Source organism: Labeo rohita, chromosome 25, assembly GCF_022985175.1.
Source record: "Labeo rohita strain BAU-BD-2019 chromosome 25, IGBB_LRoh.1.0, whole genome shotgun sequence".
In the NCBI taxonomy this organism is placed as follows: domain Eukaryota; kingdom Metazoa; phylum Chordata; class Actinopteri; order Cypriniformes; family Cyprinidae; genus Labeo; species Labeo rohita.
In genome coordinates, this window is record NC_066893.1 from 8,171,687 (window position 1) to 8,193,119 (window position 21,433).

General features: G+C 34.5%; 1 protein-coding gene across 4 annotated transcripts in view; it reads left to right on the plus strand.

Annotated features, from left to right (window-relative positions):
- Positions 1–21,433, plus strand: part of scaper (S-phase cyclin A-associated protein in the ER) — a 177,972-nt gene that overhangs the window by 77,927 nt on the left and 78,612 nt on the right. For all 4 annotated transcript variants that reach the window (XM_051099424.1, XM_051099426.1, XM_051099425.1 and 1 more), the window contains 2 exons: positions 1,095–1,221; positions 17,653–17,768. In XM_051099424.1, the coding sequence (XP_050955381.1) occupies positions 1,095–1,221; positions 17,653–17,768 (243 nt within the window). The remainder of the gene's footprint in view (positions 1–1,094; positions 1,222–17,652; positions 17,769–21,433) is intronic.

The following is a 21,433-nucleotide window of genomic DNA, read 5'->3' on the forward strand; positions in this document are numbered from 1 at the left end:
TAATTAAAAAATATAGAAATATTAAATGAGAAACTTGGTGCTAAATGTGCTAAAACTACTAAAACTAAAATGAAAATAAGTCAATTAAAGCTAAATGGAAATAAAAAAAAAATCTAACAAAATTACTAAAATTAACACTGAAAATATATATATATATATATATATATATATATATATATATTTTTTTTTTTTTTTTTTTTTTTTTTTTTAATTGAAATACTGAGTACTGCAATATGTTATTAACATAACATTTCATATTTCATGCTAAAATCTGAAGGAGAAAAAAATTAATTTTTAAATATTTCACATAAAGCACATCAAAAATTATTTTCATTATTAAAAATTCTTACATTATTTTCAGATTATTTCAAATAAATGTAAAAAGGAAATGTTTTATGTATGTTTTTTGTATTAAATTAAAATCAACAACAAATATCTTGATCTTAAATATCTTAAATATCTTATTTTATATAAATTGTATAATTATATTTTAATTATTACAGCAAGTGTACAGTTTTATATTAAATTTAATAGTTCTGAGTTTTTTTTTTTTTTTTTTTTATTTAAATCAGGATAATTGTAAGTCACTTTAGATAAAAACATCTGCTATATGAATACATGTAATGTAAATGTAAGTATTGTGTATTAAAATTAATATCAGTAACAAACAAATATTTTGATATGTAAATTTTATATAAATTGTATTTTAATTTTTACAGTAAGTGTAGTGTTTTATATTACATTGAATAATTCTAAGGGTGTTTTTTTTTTTTGTTTTTTTTTAAATCAGGATAAGTGGACGTCGCTTTGGATAAAAGCGTCTGCTAAATAAATAAATGTAATGTAAATGTACAACGACAAATACAAACAAATACAAACTACCTTGTTATATAAATACCTTATGATTTAAACATCTGTTTTCACAATCCAGTTGTAAGAATAAGGGAGCAGAAATGGGGTAGATTATCATGAAAATAATGCAAAATTAAAATTAGGCTTTGTTTAAAATATTCATTTATTGATGGGGTTTGTGTGACCCGAACATGTTTTGAAACAGTTTTTTGACCCAGTTTTGTGTGTGTCTTTGCTTCCAGACTTCAGCGTCTGGTGAAGGATCTAGTAAAGCAGCAGCAGGGGCAGGACAGCGGCCAGTGGGCCAGTAACAAAGTGTCCGGCCTGGACAGAACCCTGGGAGAAATCTCTCGCATTCTGGAGAAACAGGTTTGTACATAATATATTTCATAATCTGTCTCTCTGGTTTGTCCTAATGTCCCTTTAGAGGAACATGCCCTCTTAAGTAATTTTGCAGAAAAGATTCCAGAACTTCAGTTCAGCTATTCTGCTATTTCTTGACCAGGGAAAGCTGGAGATACCAGTAATGACTGAATGGATATATGGTGTCTGCTGTTTAAACTGCTGTTTATCTGTTCATCTTTACTACTGCACAGTCACACCAGTCTTCTGGGACTGTAAGCATCTGAACAGTGTTCAGACCAGTTTATGTCAGTGGCTTGGGGGGTTTATTGTCTGATGTCTAGTCTGTGTGGATTGAATGTGTATTTGTGTTTGTGTGGGGTGTGTGTGTGTGTATGTGAAGGGATTTGACTTGAAGATAAGCCTCTAGGCTGCTCTCAACACCGACTCCCCTGAACCGCCGGCTTTGGCTGCCGTCCTCCCCGTCTCGCAGTCTATGCAGAGTATCGCTTTCCATCCCCAAATCTCTGCCCTCGGTTATTTGGTAATGAGGGCCAGGTTAGGTGCTTGTTTTCATTGCTGCAGATGTTATTAATTGGCGGAGATCCCCGTTTGTCAAACAGGCGAACATGTTTCCGAGCATTTGGCTGGCTACTGTTGTGCATTGTGGCTTTAATACAAAAATATGTTGGTTTTTCGAAAGTAAATATGATCCAAACGACTTAAGTTATAAAGCAGGGAAGCTTTTGAACTTGCATTTTGGCGATCGCTCAAGTTTTTTTTTAGCATGCTGGCGTAACAGAGCTTTACTAATATCTCACAATTCACTATGAGCTGAGAGATTACATCCATCGTTTATAAAAGAGCTGTTGACTTTTGACATTTTTGATAATGTTTTAAAAAATAAACTGTTCTGAAATTCAGTTCAGCTATTTATTTAACAAATTTCTTAATGTAGTAATGATAAGAATGATTGTGATTCACTAATAGTAAAATTTACTCTTGTAATCCATTGCATAGTATTCCCTAAAGTGCCTGAATTTCGTGTTTGTCTATGATAAATCACATTTCCCAAAGTAACTCATTTGTGGGTTGCCTGAACGACTAATCAGTCTTAACTGGAACCCCTGTATAATTAGACTGGTTTCAGGTTCACCTGACCCCAGATGAACCTTAGGGCTGTTTACATAAGACATGTTTTTGCATCCAAAAATGACTAAATAGAATGAAACAATGCAGGAGACTTGAGACACGCAATTAAATCTTGGACACTCAACACTGTGTGTATGACAGCTGAGGAATGACAGCTGTAGATGTTCTTCTAAGGTCCCATTCACTCCAAGGGTGATTAAAGATGTAAATTCTGTCATTAATTACTCAGTCATGTCGTTCCAAACTCGTAAGACCTTCGTCATATTCAGAACACAATTTAAGATATTTTTGATAAAATCCGAGAGCTTTCTGACCCTGCATAGACGGCAACAGAACTGACACATTTAAGAGCCAGAAAGGTTATTTAATGTTATTTATATGTGTCAAACTTCCTGCTGCTAGCTGGTGGCGCTACGACTATAACTGAATATTGGCATGTAGATGTCTTCAAGTCAGGACTTTGATCAAACATATGAAGTTTGGTGCAGATTGAGCGATGGTATGTTTGAGTTTGTGTAAAACATGACATATCCTGCTGCCAACAGGTGGCGCTATGATTGTAATGGAATATTGGCCTTTAGATGTCTTCAGGTCAGGACTCTTACCAAACATGTGAAGTCTAGTGCAGATTGGACGTTGTTTTTTTTTAATTAAGTGTAAAACAAGTCATTTCATGTTGCCAACAGGTGGTGCTATGATTATAATGGAATATTGGCCTTAAGATGTGTTCAGGCCTTGGCTCATATTGAACAGGTGAAGTTTGCAGCAAATTGAACATTGTATGCCTGAGTTATAACAACTCAAGATCTTCGCAATTTAACATCACAAAGATCTTTAGATTACACTGACCAAATATAATATTTATGTCATTAAATCTCTATAAGGAGTTCTTTATAGCGTAAAACATGTCACTTCCTGTTGCCAGCTATGACTATAACTGAATATGTTCATGGGCATGTGTTCAGGACAGGACTATTATTATATTTGAATTTTGGGGCAGATCGGACATTGTATGCCTGAATTATGACATCTTCCTGTTTCATGGCAAAACAACAAAGTTTGTCAGGCCGCAATGGACACGCCCTACACCGAAAACTCATGATCTTTGCAATTTAATGTCACAAAGGGCTTTAGATTACACTGACCAAATTTGGTGTTGATCTGTTTAAATCTCTATGAGGATGTTTTAATACAGCACCTGAAAATGACAAAAACGGCTCAAAACTTGCAGAGAAAATTCAAAACAAGAATTCCTGTTGGGTTTTCAGACTTCGTACCGGGGGACTGTTTTGTAGGTATTGGTGTGTTACGTGCCTACCGAATTTTGTACATGCATGTGGAACATAGCTCGAGGGGCACTTCGTTGAAATTTTACAGGTGGCACTATTGAGCCATTTTGCCATACCAACTTTTGAAACCCATATTAGATGTAAATTTACCACTTTTGGTGTGTGTGCAAAGTTTGATGAGTTTTCGAGCAATTTTAGGCCCTCAAAAATGTGATTCATTTTGGGGAAGAAGAATCCGAGCAATTCCAATAGGGTTCTTGCGCCATCAGTGCTCGGGCTCTAAAAAAGGAGAAATGGATTGGCGGCACGATACATTTTGGTAATGAAACGGGATATTTACGGTTTCCTTTGGTTGCCATTCTGTAATACACTCATCAAATGAAGGGATGTGTGGTTTGGTGGGTGTGTTTGTGGGTGGATGGATGGTGCATTGATGGTGTGCCTGTATTGACCAGTGGGAGGAGATGTGGGTTGTTAATGGTCTTTCTGGAGCGAGAGGAGAAAGGTAAGAGAGTCAGAAGAGGGTGGTAAAGCTGAGCTAATGGGCGAGGAGGAGGGCTGAGGGGAGTGGAAGAGCGGAGATCATAAGCTTTTAGGGATGGAACAGTCAGTTAAAATTAGTCCAGCGTATTCTTTTAACAACCTGTTTATTATACCTTAAATCTAACAAGGTAGGTCTGAAGTAACTTAACACTTACAATACAACCCACATGCCTCACATTCCCTTCAACAGATTTTCTCAGATCAGGCCTTGTCATCTCATCACCCTCTCCAGGCCCTGTACTCTTTAGAAGTGTCTCTGAATGACAGCTTCTATCAAGAACATGAGTACATTTCTTGTGTACTGTCCCCAAGGCCTCCTACACAAACTCGTTCTGGAGATTTCCACCGAGACCTTGCTTTAAAGAACTCCCGCCGTCTTTGTTTTTGTAAGTCGCTGGAACGGTGAAGTGCTTGTGGAAATGTCAGCTCCTCAGGCTCTTTCTTGTGGCCTTTTGGGAATAAGACTCTCTCTTAAGAGTACAGTATCTGGACTTCATTTAGACTGTCAGTCACAGCTGTGGATTCCTCAAACCCGGTGCCTGCAGTGTCCAGCGAAGGTCTGCACGCTGCCAAAACTGGGCAAGTCTGTGAACCCTGGTTGTTAAGCCAGTTCCGTCTGTAATCCCAGGACAAAGTCAAATAAATACTCGTCTCCCTTTATTGGGAGTCTGCGTACACCCCTTCCCCCTCAGCGTCACCTCAAGTCAAGAGCGTTTAGATTATTTGACCTAACAAGCATCTCTCATGTCACTGACTCACCTACAGATTTGTTTTTTTTCTCATACCCATATCTGATTCAGTCTCCACTTTCTCCACTAATTCCTCGAACAACACCAGACTCTCCGCACCCCTTCTAGCCCCTCGAGCTGTGCGTACTCCCCCCACTCCTCGTTCCTCATGCTGACTTTGCTTGGGCACAGTCTCCGACCTTTGCCCGCCTCTCCCTCTGAGCCCTCTAATGGTTTATTTTGTGTCAAACCAGGTTTCAGTTAGTCTCCGGGAGAACTGGCTGATCGAAGAGCCTTTTCTCCGTTCTTGTCGTTCAGGAATATTCAGGGGAGTTTCTTGTTCCTCTGATCCGTGCTCGCTTACCTTAGTGGAATGAGCTCACGTATTTACATTCTGCCAGGGAGTGTTTGTCACTGCTTTCAAATAAAGAACAGGCCGAGATTGACTGCCTTTATGACACTTGAGGGACTGTCAGGAACATTCTGGGCCTGCCGGCCGGCCAGTATTTACGTTTTCATTTGCCAGCTGTCAGGGGTTGGCTCCCCTTGGTGGCCAACTGGTGGCTAGCTGTACCTGATCAAGAGGCCCAAGGCTGTGGAAAGAGGCGCCAAGGGGCCCTTCCAGCATCGTACTTGCCCTCAATCCATGTTTGATGACCTGGGTGGAGAAAGGATCCAGCAAATGTTGGCGGAAGCCTTGGTTGAGAGTGGAGAAGAACATTAGTGATTGACTCTGTCAGTGTTGCTTGAAGATTATTAAGTCTGGTATCCAGTCCAGTAGTTGGCCAGTCTTTTTACCTCATACAATATGTCAGACTCATTCCTGGATTGTATATAGTCCATTCTACAGAATTGGCCCAAAGTCAGAGTTGGAAACGTCTTTTTCCACAAAATTTGTATGTATGCAAATTGTATATTGTCCAAGGTACAAGGTATTGCGTTGGTAGTGACCACATCATGTAACAGAATTTTAACTTAAATACTAAAACACTACTAAAACATACTAAAATACAAAAAAATTGTGCATAATTGTACTAAAATTGTGTTCATTTGCCCCAAATATGAGGATTGTGTGTTTCCTTTTGTCAGTACCGAAACAATGATGACGTTTCAGTCGGGACTGTGTCAATAGTGATAAAAACGCCCAAAAAACCCCAAAAATGTCACTACGGAAACGCCACCAAATATTTCGGTTGTGACTGTTTCGTTTAGTGACAATTCCATGGGATCACTACCGAAAATTCACCAAATGTTTTGATAGTGACATTTTTATGGAATAACACCCAAAAAAACAAAGATGTCACTACGGAAACTTCACCAAATATTTCGGTGGTGACTGTTTCGGTAGTGACAATTTTATGGGATCACTACCGAAATGCCACCAAATGTTTCAGTAATAATTGTTTTGGTCGTAACAGTTTTATGGGATAACACCCAAAAAAACAAGGATGTCACTACCGAAACACCACCAAATTTTTTAGTAATAACTGTTTTGGTAGTAACAGTTTTATGGGATAACACACAAAAAAACAAGGATTTCACTACCGAAACTCCACCAGATGTTTCGGTTATGACTGTTCCAGTAGTGACTTTTTTATGGGATAACACCAAAAAAACAAAGATGTCACTACCGAAACTCCACCAAATGTTTCAGTCATGACTGTTTCGATAGTGACAATTCCATGGGATCACTACCGAAACTCCACCAAATGTTTAGATAATGACTGTTTCAGTAGTGCCATTTTTACAGAATAACACCCAAAAAAACAAAGATGTCACTACGGAAACTTCACCAGATATTTCGGTCGTGACTATTTCGGTAGTGACAGTTTTATTGGATAACACCCAAAAAACAAGTATGTCATTACCGAAACTCCACCAAATGTTTCGGTAATGACTGTTTCAGTAGTGACATTTTTTATGGAATAACACCCAAAAAAACAAATATGTCACTACGGAAACTTCACCAAATATTTTGGTCGTGACTGTTTTGGTAGTGACATTTTTATGGGATAACACCCAAAAAAACAAGGATGTCACTTCCAAAACTCCACCAAATGTTTCGGTAATACTGTAACTGTTTCGATAGTGACAATTTCATGGAATAACACTCAATAAAACAAACATGTCACTACCGAGACTCCACCAAATGTTTCAGTCGTGACTCTATTGATGGTGACAATTTTAGATGCTTTTGAAGCTAGCTCAAAGATGCTAATCAGCACATGGTTAGCTAGCACAGTTCTGAACAGTTGTACACAAAAACTAAATTATAGAATAACTTCAAAAAAAGTGTTTAATTGCAGAAAAAAAGGTGTTCAGTAGCGACATTCCTTAAAGTTACACACAGATTTTTCAGACTTTTGAACACATACTAAAACATACTAAAATACAAAAGAATTTTCATAATTGTACTAAAATTTTATTTCCCACATTTACCTCAAAATAATGGGGCATATCTTCTCACCATGTAGCTACGAGACAGGGTGACACATAAATATTTCCTAATCATAAATGTAGGGGTAGTTAAAATAAGTCTCAGCCATTGGACTAAAACACTGTTTCGGTAGTGACATAAAAATGGGGGACATATTTTTTTTTTAAATATAATTTTTTTTGTAACTTCATTTTTTAAAAGAATCAAAAAGATACCACAATTATTTCAATATAATTTTCTTAAGTTGAAATTTAGACATTAGGGTTCGGGAATATTTTACATATTGTGGGTTTCAATAGATGATAGAAGGATCTTAGTAAACATCTATGATTGGAGTACTTACATGCTTTTTAAGTGTATTTTTTGGTTGTGGGACAGCAGTTTCTGATCTGATATTTCAATTTGTGAACATTCAAAACAACAAAAACACATTTTTCTTGCATGTTTTTTTTTTTTTTTTTTTTTTTTTTTTTTTTGTACCTTAAAAGCCAACCGACTAGTGAACGAATCGTAGTTGTTGTTTTTAGGATCATTGAAATGCATGACAAGAACTACATTTTTCAACAAGCCTCTTCATAAAGATGTGTGAGGTGATTGGGTGTTGCCTCTCTGCTGCTGAGGGACAGGTCGGGCTTTAGGAATTAGCTAGTGAGTTTTTAAAAAAAAAACATGGACATAGTTTTACATTCCTTCACCGTGTGCTGTCAGTAAGGTAATTTTCGAACCCTAATTGCCTAGTAATTCTTTTGTTCCACTTGGCTGTTGCTTGTGACTGTAAGAGAGTAGAGGATTCATGTTTCCCCTCAGGTGCATGTTTGAAGGGGAATGAAGACAGCTATTAGAAGAGTCAGAAATCCATGGTGGAAAGAATTGCCCTTGGGTGGCTGATTTTTGGATATCAGCTTGATATTTGAACTAATAACGCCACGTAGTTTTCCATGTTCTCGGTCAGAGGTTAAAAGAAACACACCATGAGTGAACTTGGCGGTTTGTATGCTCCAGAGTTAAAGGTTTATGAATCTGGCATGTGCAGTGTTTCTCAGTTTATAACTGACATACACTCTTCAAAATTCCTTTTGATAATCTTCACTTGTTTCCAATGAACAGTTGGTTCCTATTGTTATCCTAAAACTGAACACTTCCTCCTAAATTGTTTCTCGCTCCCACAAATTATCTTCCAGCGTGTACTTAAATGCACGGTATTAAACCTTGTAAAAACTAACTTATTGCTCTTGATGTGGTTTACAGCTCTTTTCCTTTCTTGTAATGTCAGCACAGGCCTCTTCGCTAAATGGGAACAGTGTTTATGCTTCTTTGTGTACTTCTATACATCATCTTGAGAACAAAACGCAGAGTTGTACCTCGTCTGCATGCCAGCGCACTTATTCATTCTGAGATTTGGAGCTGTCGCTGTAACTGGAGGGGGCATGTTTACATCACTAGCCAAAAGATGGATGGGCCTAAGACCGAGCCTTGGTGAACCCCTCCGACAATGCACGCCCCAGCCAGTTGTTCTCCATCTGTTGCAAAAAGGGGGATGCAGCATTTTAGGAGCCTTCCCCTCCCCCTGACTTTTCATGTTGGCTAATTAGAGTGGTTTGTAGGAGGTGAACACGCAGACACATCCAGCCCTCCCTCCCACTTAACGTGTACCCCGCACCCGTACCCTTGTCCTGGCCGGCCAGCGGGAAGCGCAGCTGCCTGGCTCTTTGATTAGCCTTGTCTAAAATGGCCACTCTTGTTGGTAATTGGATAAGATTGCTCAAGCCGTATAATTTAGATTTACTCTGCACCCTCCCTCCTCTCTAACCATCTGATCTGTCTTCAGGTCTTCTGTTTGAGTCCCCTATTAGAAAAACGCAAGCTCTCGTCCTATTATAATGTCAGTGGAGTGTTTGTTGAAGGAGGTCGGTGCACCACGCAAATCTAACAGCTCTCTGTGCAGAATCGAGGATTAGTACCAGCTTTGCACATCCAAGCATGTTTTTTTATGACATGCCATGTGATGTTTTGTCATATTACAATCTGCCTCGATGTTTAATGTAATTGCATTGTTTCATGACAAAATTCACAACTGAATTCAGAGTGGAGACGCCACAGAAATTAGCCTTGTTTGATGCTGCTACTGAACTGGGCCATTCTACAGAATTGGTTCAAAGTCAGAGTTGGAAACGTCTTGGAAAAAATGTCTTTTTCCATAAATTTTGTATGTATGCAAATTGTATAAAGGTACACGTTTCTAATAATTGTGCAGTTAATTCTCATATTGTATTTTCAGAAAGTTTTGGAATATTTGTCCTCTCCCCAAATTTGTCAAAACAAAGTAATATGTATTTAATAAGAATTAAAATTAAAAAGATTTCAGAGTTAAATCAATAATAATTACAATTTGAAGCAAATTTAAAGATGTATGAGATTTGTTGTATTTTGAATCCAATTTTTTTTGTAAAAAACACTATCATAACATCTTGGTTGATTATTCAGTATACTTTATTTTTGACAAAACATCCCATGTTTTGGTCACGAGTGCACATTTTTGTGACTGTAATGTTTCGGTAGTGACTACATCACATTACAGAATTTTCTCTTGCATACTAAAACACTACTAAAACATACTAAAATACTAAAAATTTGCATAACTGTACTGAAATTTTGTTTATTACCCCCAAATAAACGATTATGTGTTCCCTTTTGTCACTACCGAAACAGTGATGACATGCTTTGGTTGTAACTGTTTCAGTAGTGACAATTTTGGGGAATGACAGCAAAAAAAAACAAGGATGTCACTAACGAAATATCACCAAACGTTTTCGGTGGTGACAATTCTTTAGGATAACACCCTAAAAATAAAGATGTCACTACCAAAACTTCACCAAATGTTTCAGTAGTGACAATTTTAGGAAATGAAACCTAAAAAACAAGAATGTCACTACTGGAACGTCACCAAATGTTTTTTGTCATGACTGCTTCGGTAGTGACAATTTTAGGGAATAACACCCAAAAAAACAAGAATGTCACTACCGAAACGTCACCAAATGTTTTGGTAGTGACAATTCTATGGGATAACACCCAAAAAAGAAAGATGTCACTACCAAAACTTCACCAAATGTTTCAGTAGTGACAATTTTAGGAAAAAACCCCCAAAAAAAACAAGAATGTCCCTACCGAAAAATCAGCAAATGTTTTGATCATAACCGTTCTGGTAGTGACAATTTTAGATACTTTTAAACCTAGCTCAAAGATGCTAATCAGCACATGGTTAGCTAGCACAGTTCTGAACAGTTGTACACATAAAAACTAAATGGTACAGAATAACTCCCAAAAAACGTGTGCTTAATTGCAGGAAAAAAGGTGTTCGGTAGTGACGTTCCTTAAAGATTTTTCATATTTTGAACACATTTACATTAAAATGATGAGACCTATCTACTAACACCATGTAGCTATGAGAGAGAGGGACACAGGAATATTTCCTGATCTTAAATGTAGGGGTGTAGTTAAAATCACTTTAAGCCAGTGGACTAAAACATGCACTTCGGAAGTGAAGTGAAATTTTTTTACATAAAGTTTCAGGATTTACAAAGAAAATATAAAAATATATATATATTTTTAAAAACATTATTGGAATAAAATTATTAGAAAAAAATATTGTCTTCCCAATTGAAAGCACCCAATAAATTATGATTTTATATATATTAACCTAACTGATATTTCAAATATTATTGTGGGTTTCAGTAGATAATGGAAGGATCTTAGTAAACATCTAGGAATTGAATTCTTAAATGCTTTTTAAATGTGTTTTTTGGTTGTGGGACAGCAGTTTACACCAATTCTGTAGAATGGTCCATATATATTTGAATCTTTAGAGCAGTAGTGAACTTTTTTTTGTATTTTTTGTAATGTTTTGTTCTGCAGCCAGAAAATCGCACGAGTGGAACACGGTGCCTCCTCGGTTATGTTGAGATACAAATGGCGTGTTAACACATTATTCCTGCTGTTGTAGAGGCATGCTGGTTGAGAATAAATAAACATGGGTTGCTCGTCTGATGTGGCCTGCTAAAAAGCCATATCAATGCCAGATGACTGTATTGAAAATGGGAAGCCCCTGGCAGCATGTTAAAGATGCAATTTTTGTAGCAGTAGCAGGTATAAAATCTGTTTTTTTTTTTTTTGTTTTGTTTTTTTTCCAAATTCCATTTTTTTCTGTTTAAATTTTATTCTAGACTCTGTTTTAATGGTTAAACTAAAAAAAGCATGTATAATCAAAATCATGAAACACAATTTAACAGCAGTTTGTTAAAAATTTAACAAAAAATTACATTTTGTTTTCTCAAATTCAGTGTTATGTTAGACCAAATTCTGTTTTCCATAAATTTTCTGGATTTAATTTGAATAATTTTAATACATTTTAATAATCAAAAGCATTTCTAATTAATTGATTTCATATTAAAAATTAAATAAATAAATATATACACTACCGTTCAAAAGTTTGGGGTCAGTAAGACTTGTAATAGTCTTTAAAGAAGTCTCTTATGCTCATCAAGGCTGCATTTATTTGATTAAAAATATAGAAAAAAAACAGTAATATTGCAAAATGTTTTTACAATATAAAATAATGTTTTTTATTTTAACATACTTTAAAATAGAATTTATTCCTGTGATGAAAAGCTGAATTTTTATCAGCTGTTACTCCAGTCTTGAGTGTCACATGATCCTTCAGAAATCATTCTAATATGCGGATTTATTATTAGAATGATCAGTGTTGGATAATATCAACAGTTGTGCTGCCAAATATTTTTTGGAACCTGTGATTTTTTTTTTTTTTTTTTTTTTTTTTTTTTCAGGATTCTTTCATGAATAACAAGTTTAAAAAGTACAGTGTTTATTCAAAATATAAATATTTTATAACAATGTAAATTATTTATTATGAACTTTTAATAAACTTTTAATTATTAACTTAATACATCCTTGGTGAATAAAAGTATTAATTTCTTAAAAAAAAAAAAAAAAAAAAGAAACAATAAAAATGTACTGACCCCATATATATATATATATATATATATATATATATATATATATATATATATATATATATATATATATATATATATATATATATATATATATATATATATATATATATATATATATATATATATATATATATATATATATATATATATATATGCTGTGTTATGTATTTCCATTTTTCTGGTGAATAAATTGCAAATATTTTTTTATGGTAAATAAATTGTGGCAATTTTTCTATTAAATATTCCTTTAAAAAAAAAATGTTTTAGAAATAATTTTAGTAGTAGTAGTTAAGTAATGTATATCTGTCACAATTTCTTCAAGTTAAACCAAACATTTATTTTGACAGGTTGTTCTAAAAACCTGTAAGTTTCTGTTTGTAAATGATATGACTCTCAGACCATTTCTACAGATTGTTTGTGTGTTCACGTACTCATATATTGCAGTGGAAGAGGCTGAAAACAACGAACGTCACGCACACTTTAATATTGAAACTGAAAACTTTTGCTCAGTTACAGTTCTGAAGAAAAACTTCAGTCAATTTTGAAATGTAAAAAAAAAAAAAAAAAATTTATATTTGGAATAGTTGCTCAAGTAACAAGGCTTGGTATTTTGACTCTTGACACACTACCCATGCTAACTATGTTTCTCCGTACTTTTTCTCTGTGTCTTTCTCGATAATCTAACGTTTATCATCTCATCTTCAGTCCCTTTTCTAAACTCCTCCAGATTCCAGGTACTTTGCTAAGCGTGGGGATCTGTCAATAAGCCAGAAAGGGCAAGGTGAGACACCTCCCTCTGGACCGAGTTTTACATGCCATCACCGTACAGGCCCCAGCTAACCCCTCTTAAATAGGCCACCGTGAGCGTCCAACCCTCCTGCCTCTGTAGCCGCTCGATTTACTGTTGCGACCTGGGTTCGTCCTCCCGCTCCAGGCAGCCAGGCTCCATGGCCGTCTTCACCTAGCTGTCAGTGAGCTTTTCTTAATCCCAGCCGCTGTTCGAGCGTGCTTCACCTTTGGTGTATCTGACAACAAGCTTGTTCCAATCTCTTAACCCTGGCAGAGGTTCAGCCTTCTCTTTGCCACCGGATCTCCAGGAATGAGTCTTTGGCGGCACTCGTGATTGACAGGAGAGGAGCTTATATGTAATTTTGCAAAGCGCTTCCTCTGTTTGCTGCTCAATATGTTCAGGCTTGTTGGCAGCCCCCGCCATCCCCTGAACAAAAACATCTTGAAGTGCCTGACTTTGAGTGCCGTCACATAGCGAACGAGAATCTGACCTCATTATATGGAGTAGGTGCAACGTTCTCATCTTCTCTTCTTTGCTCTACAATCCTGCAAATAAATGACTCAACTGCTGTCACTTTCAAATTCGGAGTTGTTGATTTATGTGTCGTTTTGTGGCAACATTGGGGTCGAGCTCATCGCCAACCTCTGAGGCACTTACTTCCTTTTCTCAAAGTAAGGGAGCTGGGGAATTTGGACTCTAAAGCGTATGACTCATTTAAAGGGGTTCCACTTTGAACTTTAAAGAATTTTATGATGCGAGTAAAAATGTCCCCTCTGTAAACAGTTTGATTTGAGAAGCACGTCAGTTAAATGACTGTTTTACGTCTCGTCTTACTCAAAGACGCTCATTCGCTCCGTATGAGTTTCAGGCGCAGTTTAGTTGACCCCCCTCTTAAAACTTTTACGGCTGGTATCTATGATAACCAACAGCTGAAAGTTGCATTTGAACCTTGATAATTTGAAAATCCTGAAATAACTTCAAATGCATGCAGGTCAGTAAATTGACGCTCATGTTTTTTGTAGTACACTATTTATGAACGTTTTGAAAATATGTTAAAATGTTTTTTATACATACAGTCACGAAATACTTTATTTAATTATTTATTTTTTACAATGAGCATGTTTTTTTTTATTTTGAGAATTTTTATGGGGAGGCATACAACTGTATGGAACCCCGTTTCCATCACTGAATAAAAAATAATAATAAAAAAAAATAATAAAGTTAATTGCGTGTTTTTATGTTGCAATTCAGATTTTTTTTTTCCCCCTCTCAGAATTGTGTAATAAACTCGCAGTTGCGAGTCAGAATGTCAGAATTGCGAGAGATAAACTTTTTTTTTTTTTTTTTTCTCAGAATTCAGTGAAAACCGCACAATTCGGACTTTTTGTCCGAGTTTATATCTTGCAATTCTGACATTTTCCTTGCATTTCTGACTTTTTTTTTTCCTCAGAATTGTGAGATATAAACTCTCAATCTCGCAAGAGTGAGTTTACGTTGTCTCGCAATTCTGACTTTTTTTCTTAGATTTGTGTAATACAAACTAGCAATTTTGAATATTTTCTCAATTGTGTAATACAAACTTGCAATTCTTGCGAGTTATAAAATCAGAATTGCAAGAAACTTTTTTTCTCAGAATTCCATGAAAAACATACAACTCCTTTTGTCTCACAAATTCTGACTTTTTTTGTCAGAATTGTGAGATATAAACTCAGAACTGCGAGTTATAAAGTCAGAACTGAAAGATATAGACCTCCAATTCTGACTTTTTTCTCGCAAATTGCAGTTCTGACTTTTTTTCTGACTTGCAATTCTGACTTTTTTTTTTTTCTCAGAATTGCATTATATAAACTCGCAGTTGCGGGTTATACAGTCAGAATTGTGAGAGAAAATTTTTCTCAGAATTCCATGAAAAACACACAACTCTGACTTTTTTTGTCAGAATTGTGAGATATTAACTCACAATTGCGAGTTATAAAGTCAGAATTTCGAGATATAAACTGTAAACTTTTTTTCTCCGAATTTGTAAAAAAAAGCGCACATTTCTGACTTTGTCTTGCAAATGCAAGTTTATATCTTGCAGTTTGACTTTTTTTATCATAATTGTAAGATATAAACTCAGAACTGCGAGTTATAAAGTCAGAATTGAAAGATATAGACCTGCAATTCTGACTTTTTTCTCGCAAATCGCAGTTCTGACTTTTTTTCTTAGAACTGTGTAATAAACTCTTAACTTTTTCTTAATTGTGTAATACAAACTTGCAATTCTGATTTTTTTTTTTTTTTTCTCAGAATTGCATTATATAAACTCAGTTGCGAGTTATACAATCAGAATTGCGAGAGAGAAACTTTTTTCGCAAAAAATCTCTGACTTTTTGTCTTGCAAATTCTGACTTTTTTTGTCAGAATTGGATTATATAAACTTGCAACTGCAAATTATAGTCAGAATTGCGAAATATAAACTATGAACCCTTTTCCCCGTATTGCATGATAAAAGCGTACAATTCAGACTTTTTGTCTCACGAATGCGAGTTATAAAGTCAGAATTGAAAGATATAAACTCACAATTCTGACTTTTCTCTCGATAATCAAAATTCTGAATTTGTTTCCTCTCAGAATTGCATTATACAAACTTGCAATTGCGTGTTATAAGGTCAGAATTGTAAGATATAAACTGTAAACTTTTTTTTTTCTCTGAATTGCGTGATAAAAGCACACAATTCAGACTTTTTGTCTCGCAAATGCAAGTTTGTGTCTCACAGTTCTGACTTTTTAATCAGAACTGTAAGATATAAACTCACAATTGTGAGTTATAAAGTCAGAATTGCGAGATATAAACAACTTTTTCCTCCAAATTGCGTGATAAAAGCGCACAATTCTGACTTTTTTTTTTTTTTTAATCAAAATTGTAAAATATAAACTCATAACTGCGAGTTATAAAGTCAGAATTGAGGGACATGAAATTGCAATTCTGACTTTTTTCTCGCAAATCATAATTCTGAATTTTTCCTCAGAATTGCATTATATGAACTCGCTATTGCGAGTTATAAAGTCAGAATTGCGAGATATAAACTACTTTTTTTTTTCTCTGAACTGAGTGATAAAAGCACAGAATTCTGACTTTTTGTCTTGCAAATGTGTTTATAACTTGCAATTCTAATTTTTTTTTTTTTTAACATAATTGCATTATATAAAGTCGAAATTGAGATAAACTTTATTTCTCAGAATAATAAAAACTAGCAATTTCAACTTTTTGTCTTGCAAATCCAAGTTTATGTCTTGCATTTCTGACTTTTTTCTTTCTCAGAATTGTGAGATATAAAGTCGCAATTGCGAGTAATAAAGTCAAATTCTGAGGGGAAAAAAGACAAATGTTTTCAGTTGCAGTTTCATGTTATAAAGTCAGAATTGCAAGACATAAAAACACTTCTGAGGGGAAAAAAAGATATAAAAAGTCTAAATTACTTTTTTTTTTTAATTTTTGTTCAGTAGCGGAAACAGGCTTCCATACAACTGTCCTGAAATATTATCTCCGTGTTGGTTACACCACATGACGTTGATTTGGTGAACTGTTTTTGCAAATATTAATAAGCTTAATATTATTATTTCTTATTAATATTAGCAAAAACTGTTAGTCAAATCAGCGTCATGTGGTGTAACCAACAAAAACAGAAGAAAATAAACAGGAATCATATGGAAGACCCCTGCAGACCGTTATTTCTGTGTGTCAAGGTCAACAAGTCTCTAAAAATATCAGATACTTTGACCTTTTTATAAAAAGGCAAGGCTAGTTTAGATCGTGAAATGCAATGTGGTGTAACTCTGTAAATGCAATGATTTGTGAATTAATAATTCATGATACTTATATTAAATATGTTATTTTTAATGTATAAATAATAATTAATGTGTATATTCAAATATTCAAAAAGAACGTTACTTTTTACTTGGTTGCACCACATGACATTTTTGGAAAATGTCAAAATCAATTCATGAATGCAAAGAGTGCATTTAATTCCTAAGTACTTCTAAGTGCTTGTATTGTAAATTAAAAGATGATTTCTTTTTTTTTTTTTTTTTCAAAGGCTTTTTCATTGACTCGTGCATACTGTTGACTCAGTTCTGAATTTGTGACGTAAAATGTTTCTTGTCCAGTCTAAATTTTGACTCATTCTATGTATTCCCTAAGCTCTTCTTTGTCAAACCAGACCACCCCTGCTTTGTGTGCAGATATGCGCGTTTGTTGTCCTGCGTTGGTTTTCGGTTGCTGTCGGGTGGGGGGTGGTGGCTGGGAAGGGTTGTGCACTTTTGAGATTTAGCAGGAATTCTTTGGGGATCACTTTGCTTCAAATTTCACTCCAGCTCCCCTCTAGAAAGCAGGAGGTGGGCAACGAGAGGATACCTCCAATGCCAAAACAATGTGATACTTGAGTCTGCTCGCCTCTCCATGTTTCTGACTGTTTCCCTCTCTCTTGTCCCTATCTCTCTTTTTCAGAATAATGCAGATCAGGTAGCGTTTCAGGTAGGAGGGGGTTTGACCGCACTGGAACAGATCCTACAGGTTGTCACCGCAGCCTCCAGTCCCACAGCAGTCCCCCGTATTCCTCACAAGTGAGTACCAACTTGGACAGCACAGGCTCAACTTCACATAATATCACTTTTTTTTTCTCAATAGTTTTCAGATTCTCAAATTCCACTTTCTGGTCTTAGACCAGTAATGAACTTACATGGAAGTACTAAATTACATAAAATAAGTATAAGTAACACTTTATTTTAAGGTGTCCTTGTTACACATTTTACATGTACTTGCTATTATAATAACAATTAATTATGCATAATTACATGCAAGTAACCCTAAGCCAAAGCCTGATCCTAACCATATAGTAAATACATGCAGTTAATTAATAATATTCAGTACTTAAATGTATAATTACGCTGTAAGGACACCTTAAAATAAAGTGTAACCTCTTTTAGGTAATGGATTTAAAAAAGCATCACCTGAAAGTGTTTTCAAATTTTCGTCTCATAATCAGTGTTGTGGTGTTACTGGTTACTTATAATGGTGTCATGTAATTTAATTAAAAAATAAATGTAACTAATATTTTTTCAGTTACTGGGAAAAAATGTGAAATTAAATTAGTTAGTTATGAAAATGTTAATGATTGCAAAGAGAGTTACATCTGAATATTCTTTCTCTCTTTCTTTTCTCTCTTTTTCTCTCTCTCTCTCTCTCTCTCTCTCTCTCTCTCACACTCACACACACACACACACACACACACACACACACAGAGATTTAATAATTTTTTTCTCCCCAAATTGCATTGACAGCAGTGTTTCAGGAGTTTATGACGCATGCTTATTCAATAACTGTTTTATTTCCTATTTGCGTTTATGTATATGCTTTTTAAAAAAGATTGTTAGATGCCAGTGTTTCCTGTCATAGCTATGCAAAGACAGCATCATAGCTATTAAACTGTTTCTTGTCATAATTTTAAGTCTGTATTTAACCTAAAAGAGTAAAAAAAGGTGCTCAAATATGATTTTGTGGTGGCTGTGCTTTACAATTATTTAAAGTATTATAATCTTAATTCAAGTGAAGAAGGATTCAGTGTTGAGTGTTACTGTAAGGTTAACCCTGCCTGCTTTATATGTTTGAAAATGATTAACAGTTGAAAACATTAGTTGGAAATTTAGAAAAGTAATCAAATGTAATCAGTTACATTATTTCAAAAAAGTAACTGAAATAGTTACACTACTTATTACAATTTAAATAAGGTACTTGTAATCTGTAACCTGTTACATTTCCAAAGTAACCTTCTCAGCATTACTTATATTGGTGTGAAAAAAAAAGAACATTAAACATTTTCTCTGTTTTTATAATATGGAGACTTATAAATCATGTCTGTCCATAACTTTTTTGTAATGTCTCAGCATCCATCATGTAATTCTGCCACTATAATATAATGTCTTAAATTTACCTTCAGTTTTGTGCTTTTCTCAGCAAATTTTAATATACTTTACTGTATATGCGATTAATTGTCATCAGATATTATAGCCAGTGTTGGGAAGGTTGCTTTGGAAATGTAATATGTTACAAATTACATGTTACCCAATTAAAAATGTAATTAGTAGTGTAACTATTTCAATTATTTATTAAAATAATGTAACTGATTACTTTAGTTTTTGATTACTTTTCTAAATTTAAATTTCTACATTTTTTTTCTACATTTTTCTAAACTGTTAATCATTTTGAAACATTTAAAGTAGGCAGGGTTAACCTTACAGTAGTACTCAACACTATTTACTGACTTTTCAAAGTCACTGGAATTAAGATTATAATAATTTAATTTTAAAACAGCACCACAAAATCTGACTTTAGCACCTCTTTTTACTTTGAGAACATTCTGAGGTTAAATAAAGATTTAAAATAAGATACATTACCAGTCAAAAGTTTTTGAACAGTAAGATTTTTAAAGGTTTTTTAAAGAAGTCTCTTCTGCTACTCAAGCCCGCATTTGTTTGATCCAAAGTAGAGCAAAAACAGTCAAATTCTGAAATATTGTTATTTTATAAAGTAACCATTTTATATTTGAATATATTTTAAAATGTAATTTATTCCTGTGATTTCAAAGCTGATTTTTTAGCAGCATTACTCCAGTCACATGATCCTTCAGAAATCATTCTGAGATTCTGATTTGCTGCTCAAAAAACATTTTTTATTATTATTGAATTTTTTTGTTTTTGAATTTTTTTTCAGGTTTCTTTGATGAATAGAAAGTTTAAAAAAAAAAAAAAAAAACAGTTAATCTGAAATAGAAATCTTTTGTTATATTATACATTTCTTTATCATCACTTGAATAATTTAAAGCATCCTTGCTAAATAAAAGTATTAATTTCTATAATTTGCCCATTAAAAATGATACCAACTCCAAGCTTTTGAATGGTATAGTGTATAATGTTACAAAAAAAATTATTTCGGATAAATGCTGATCTTTGAGTCAGAATCCTGAAAAATGTACTTAACTGTTTTAATGATAATTATAATAATAAAATGTTTCTCAAACAGCAAATCATCATATTAGAATGATTTTTGAAGGATCATGTGACACTGAAGACTGGAGTAATGATGCTGAAATTCAGCTTTGATCACAGGAATAAATTATATTTTAAAATATATTCAAATAGAAAACAGATATTTTAAGTAGTAAAAATATTTCAGAATTTTACTGCTTTTGCTGTATTATGGATCAAATAAATGCAGGCTTCTTTAAAAAACATTAAAAATCATACTGTTCAAAAACTTTTGACTGATAGTGTAGTTTAATAGCTTATGCATAGCTATGACAGGAAACACTGGCATCAAACAATACTTTGGGAAAAACTGTTAATTTAAAAAAATAAAGCATATACATAAACCCAAATTGAAAATAACATTATCGAATGTATTCTGTGTCCTAAACTCCTAAAACATTGGTAGCACTCAATGCCATTTTGGAAAGAAACCAATCAAATCTGTAAGTGTTAAAATACTCAGATGTTACCGTTTTCATAAGTAACTAATTGTTTACAACAGATTACAGTCACATTTATTTTGTAATAACATGTAACTAGTTACTCCAAAACACTGTTTATAGCTCAATATATGCTCAAATAGTTGTGTCCCTTCTTAAATCAAATATACTCCGTTCTTTAGAAACCCTATATTTGGCCTTTTTACCACTTTCGGTGACGGTGATGGTCAGAAAAAGACAGGAAATGATGATGAAAATTGGCAGGATTGGGATCAGGAAACCGCTAGGCCACAGCTCTGACTTGTTAAATCGTTTTTCTGTCAAGAACTGTCGTCTTAAACACAAACCACTTTTTTTTATCTCTCGCTCGCAAACTCTGAAATACTGTCATTTTCTGATTGTGATTTGTGGCCTCCTTCCAATCCCACAAAGTGACTCGGGGCTCAGCTGTGAAGTCATTTCCCTTCTCTCCAGCGCGCTGCATCGCAATAAATGTATAATGAATAAGAATGTTCCTTGTTTGGAAAATAAAAAGCATTGCTTTTGGATCATCCATTTTGCACTCTTCCCTTGGCCCCTCACTGGTATACAGAAAGCACATTTGTCCTATCCGTCACTTGGAAATGGGAGTCGGGTTTGAATAGTGGGTCTGGAACTAGTGGCGTTGGCCAGTAGATAACCTCAGAGAGCGGCTATTTTCACTAGAGAGAGCTCCTAATGGACTTCAATAGCCTCTTTGCCTTCCTCATTAGCATTTGCTGTTTT